Source organism: Arachis duranensis, chromosome 7, assembly GCF_000817695.3.
Source record: "Arachis duranensis cultivar V14167 chromosome 7, aradu.V14167.gnm2.J7QH, whole genome shotgun sequence".
In the NCBI taxonomy this organism is placed as follows: Eukaryota; Viridiplantae; Streptophyta; class Magnoliopsida; order Fabales; family Fabaceae; genus Arachis; species Arachis duranensis.
In genome coordinates, this window is record NC_029778.3 from 39,194,698 (window position 1) to 39,199,228 (window position 4,531).

General features: G+C 40.3%; 1 protein-coding gene across 1 annotated transcript; it reads left to right on the plus strand.

The window, feature by feature from the left end:
• The first annotated feature begins 2,356 nt into the window (after positions 1 to 2,356).
• Positions 2,357 to 2,899, plus strand: LOC107472341 (uncharacterized). Its single transcript, XM_016091867.1, has one exon. The coding sequence runs from the start codon at positions 2,357 to 2,359 to the stop codon at positions 2,897 to 2,899; it is 543 nt and encodes a 180-aa protein (XP_015947353.1).
• The last annotated feature ends 1,632 nt before the right edge of the window (positions 2,900 to 4,531 follow it).

A 4,531-nucleotide genomic window follows, 5' to 3' on the forward strand; every position in this document is an offset into this window, starting at 1 on the left:
GCATTGAAGCTTTCATTTGTAGAGACCTGTTCTGGAGTTAAACGCCAGCTTTTATGCCAGTTTGGGCGTTTAACTCCAAGTTTTATGCCAGTTCCAGCGTTAAACGCTGGAATTTCTGATGCTGATTTGCCATGCCGGTTTGGGCCATCAAATCTCGGGCAAAGTATGGACTATTATACATTGCTGGAAAGCCCAGGATGTCTACTTTCCAATGCCGTTGAGAGCGCGCCAATTGGGCTTCTGTAGCTCCAGAAAATCCACTTCGAGTGCAGGGAGGTCAGAATCCAACAGCATCTGCAGTCCTTTTCAGTCTCTGAATCAGATTTTTGCTCAGAACCCTCAATTTCAGCCAGAAAATACCTGAAATCACAGAAAAACACACAAACTCATAGTAAAGTTCAGAAAAGTGAATTTTAACTAAAAACTAATAAAAATAGACTAAAAACTAACTAGATCATACTAAAAACATACTAAAAAATAATGCCAAAAAGCGTATAAATTATCCGCTCATCAGGTAATCAAGATAAATTATAAGGAAATGATGATGAAAAATGTGAAAGGGAGGTTGTTAATAAAAGGAGTTAACAAGCCATGGCTTGATGAATGATTAAATAATGATTATGACTATGAAATGGCTTATGAATGATGATATCTGAGATATGAGTTTCCTTGGGTAAAAACCGTGGCTCGCCACCACGTGTTCCAGGTTGATTCTCGATACTCTGTTAACCCTACGTCGTAAGGGTGACCGGGCACATATAAATTCCCGGGTATGGATAACCCCTATTGAGTGATTTATATGATGGTTGAATGTGAACTCTATGCATAGACTCTTGGGGATGCGCAACAGGGGACACTCTAAGGTTTTCGGACTTGTCGGGTTGGCTGGATAATCGACAGATGGGCCCCATCAGCCATAAGACAGGCATGCATCATTTGCATTTGTTTGTATTGTTTGATATGCATTTCCTGGGTATGCCTAATTGATAAATATCACCTACTATCTATTATACTTACTACTTGTACTATCTGCTCACTACTTATGCGTGAACTTGTTTGGTTGTCTGTTTCTATTGCATTCTAAATGATGGAAGGATGGAGGAAACAGAGGAAATGGTCTAGTGTTGGGTTAAGTTGGAACTTGAGTAAGTTAGGTAGAATTAGAACACCTACTTCTATTTGTGGCTTTTGGTTAGTACTTAAGTTGGATAACTGAATAACGGAGTTCTAGGATTGCCTATGGCATTTCTCAGGACCTTATTTATTATATGCGTGGCACTTTTTCCATGCTGAGAACCTCCGGTTCTCATTCCATATCGTATTGTTGTTTTTCAGATGCAGGTCGAGAGGCTTCTCGCTAGGTGTCTGGATCCTGGAAAGCGAAGTAGTCCTTGGGTGTATTTTGGTTTCTATTTGTATATATGTATATATATGTGTAGCTTACTCTCCAAGTAACTTATGTACGCTACTCCTCTTAGAGGTTTAGGGAGAGATAGGAGTTTACTTTGGTATTTTGGTATATTTTGGAGACACTTATGTATGTTTATGTGTATATATGTATCCTCCGGCCAGCCTTAGCTTCGCAGGCTGAGTCAGGGGCTAGTGATACTGTTTTCTTGGCTTTTCTTTACATCTCAGTTTACCTTTATCTTTTTCCTATTAGGTTTCTTAGTATGCAAGTAATCCTATTCCTTGAGCGTTGCACTTTTAATTTTCGCGATCATTGTTTACCCGTTTGTTTCAAGGCTCCTAGTATACTGTTTTCTTCATAAATATATGTATATTATTACTGTTTAGAGGTTCGTAATACCTTACTATCTCAGTCTTATGACTTAAGCATAAGGTTTAGTATAGTAGGGCGTTACATTATGGTATCAGAGCAGTTCGTTCCTATAGAGCCTGAGGACATACTGAATATGCTATTGTGCATTCTCTGTGTATGTGTCTATGTGCTATTAGGATATCTAACTGATATGTGTAGCATACATGTTCGTGAGCATGCATTTGGGACTCTTAAGCACTAAAATTGAGATATTGAGACTGATCACCTTAATATCAATTGCTTGGTGTGAACAGGGACCAAATGTCGACTCGCAGATCTGAGCGAGGTAAATGGAAGGAAAATCCTAGGACCGAACCAATGCGAGGACCCCGAGATAGAAGCTCGGGTGCTAGTACGAGCAGCATAAGTCGATACTATAGGTCCATGACTCTTACTGATTTCCTCAAGAGTGGTCCACCCCTGTTTAACGGAAATGCTAATGCGCTAGAGGCTAATCAGTGGTTTCGAGAGGCGGAGAGATTCTTATACACTTAACACATACCGGAAGTACAGTTGGTGGAAATAGTGACTTACATGTTGGAGGGAGATGCTCAGAAATGGTGGCAGGAGTTATATCATACCTTACAGATGGAGTTAACAGATATCCCTTGGAATAGATTCAAGACGAAATTTTACGGAAAATATTTCTTACATGCAATTCGCATTGCAAAGGAGTTGGAGTTAATGCAACTGAAGCAAGAGAATATGTTTGTTGCTGACTATACCCGTGAATTCAACAACCTGTGTCATCTCTCAAGAGTTTGTCAAGGAAATCTAGCCGACTATAAAGCGTGGAAGTGTGTTCAGTATGAGAAAGGGCTTAGAATAGGCATCTTCAACTGTGTGAGTCCGCAAAGGTTAACGGATTTCCCTGAATTGGTTATGAAAAGTCAATTCACAGAACGTTACTCCATGAAGTCAGCAATGTTACAGGAAGGCTATGGAGAGACTACTCCAGATGAGCCGCATAGAGCCGGACTAGGCGTATGTTACAAGTGCGGGAAGCCAGGGCATATAGCTCGAGATTGTCCACATAGGTTACGCCAGGATGCAGCCGAATCCAATTCTCAGACCTGAGGTAACCATGAACTAGCAGTAGAGTTCTTAGCTACCTTGCATATCATTAACATGTAATATCCATTGGTGAAGCATGACAAGTTTTGATGATTGTGGAGTCCGAGCCAATGGTTAATCGAAGATTATTAGTTGTCGAGATGGAGCGATACTTAGCTAACTTAGAGGAGTGACTGGGTTCTTGAAGGATAAGAATTAGAATGATGTAGTGGAAGTAGGGTGGATTATGCCTAAGGAGTTGGAACTGTTGAGAGCTATGCAGAGTTACCGTTTGAAATCCAGTGACGTTAAGACTTCGAGAAAGAGGAATAGAGCAAATTCAACCTTTAGTTGCTAATTAATTAAGAGACGAGTCAAGGTAAGACCAAACCTTACACGAGAGAGTTCTTGAGACCCTTCTTGAAGATGTACCAGAATTCCTACTTTAGAGAGAGAGAATGTGAGTTGCGACAAACCTGGTGCCCAAAAGCTGGATCAGCGTTGATTGTAGTGAAGACATGATTATAAATAGTGAAAATTAGGACCGAGTTGAAGGGAGTACTGGAAGGGAGAATCTAAGTGTTTCTTTGCGAGAGCACGCCTGATGAGCGGATAATTTATACGCTTTTTGGCATTGTTTTTAGTATGTTTTTAGTATGTTTTAGTTAGTTTTTATTATGTTTTTATTATTTTTTAGTTAAAATTCACTTTTCTGGACTTTACTATGAGTTTGTGTGTTTTTCTGTGATTTCAGGTATTTTCTGGCTGAAATTGAGGGACCTGAGCAAAAATCTGATTCAGAGGCTGAAAAGGACTGTAGATGTTGTTGGATTCTGACCTCCCTGCACTCGAAGTAGATTTTCTGGAGCTACAGAAGCCCAATTGGCGCGCTCTCAACTGCGTTGAAAAGTAGACATCCTGGGCTTTCCAGCAATGTATAATAGTCCATACTTTTCCCGAGATTGGCCCAAACCGGCGTTCCAAATTAGCTCAAAACTACCCGGTGTTAAACGCCAGAACTGGCACAAGAATGGGAGTTAAACGCCCAAACTGGCACAAATGCTGGCGTTTAACTCCAAGAAAAGTCTCTACACATGAAAGCTTCAATGCTCAGCCCAAGCACACACCAAGTGGGTCCGGAAGTGGATTTTTATGTCATTTACTCATCTTTGTAAACCCTAGGCTACTAGTTCTCTACAAATAGGACCTTTTACTATTGTATTTTCATCTTGGTAGCTATCTTTAGTCTTATGCTATCTTAGATCATGGGGCTGGCCTCACGGCCATGACTAGACCTTGTTCTTATGTATTTTTAATGGTGGGATTTCTACACACCATAGATTAAGGTGTGGAGCTCTGCTGTACCTCGAATATTAATGCAATTACTATTGTTCTTCTATTCAATTTCAGCTTATTCTTGTTCTAAGATACTCATTCGCACCCAAGAACATGATGAATGTGATGATTATGTGACGCTCATAATCATTCTCATCTATGAACGCGTACCTGACAACCACTCCCGTTCTACAAGCAAACAAGGCTTGAATGTTTATCTCTTGGATTCCTTAATCAGAATCTTTGTGGTATAAGCTAGAATTGATGGCGGCATTCAAGAGAATCCGGAAGGTCTAAACCTTGTCTGTGGTATTCTGAGTA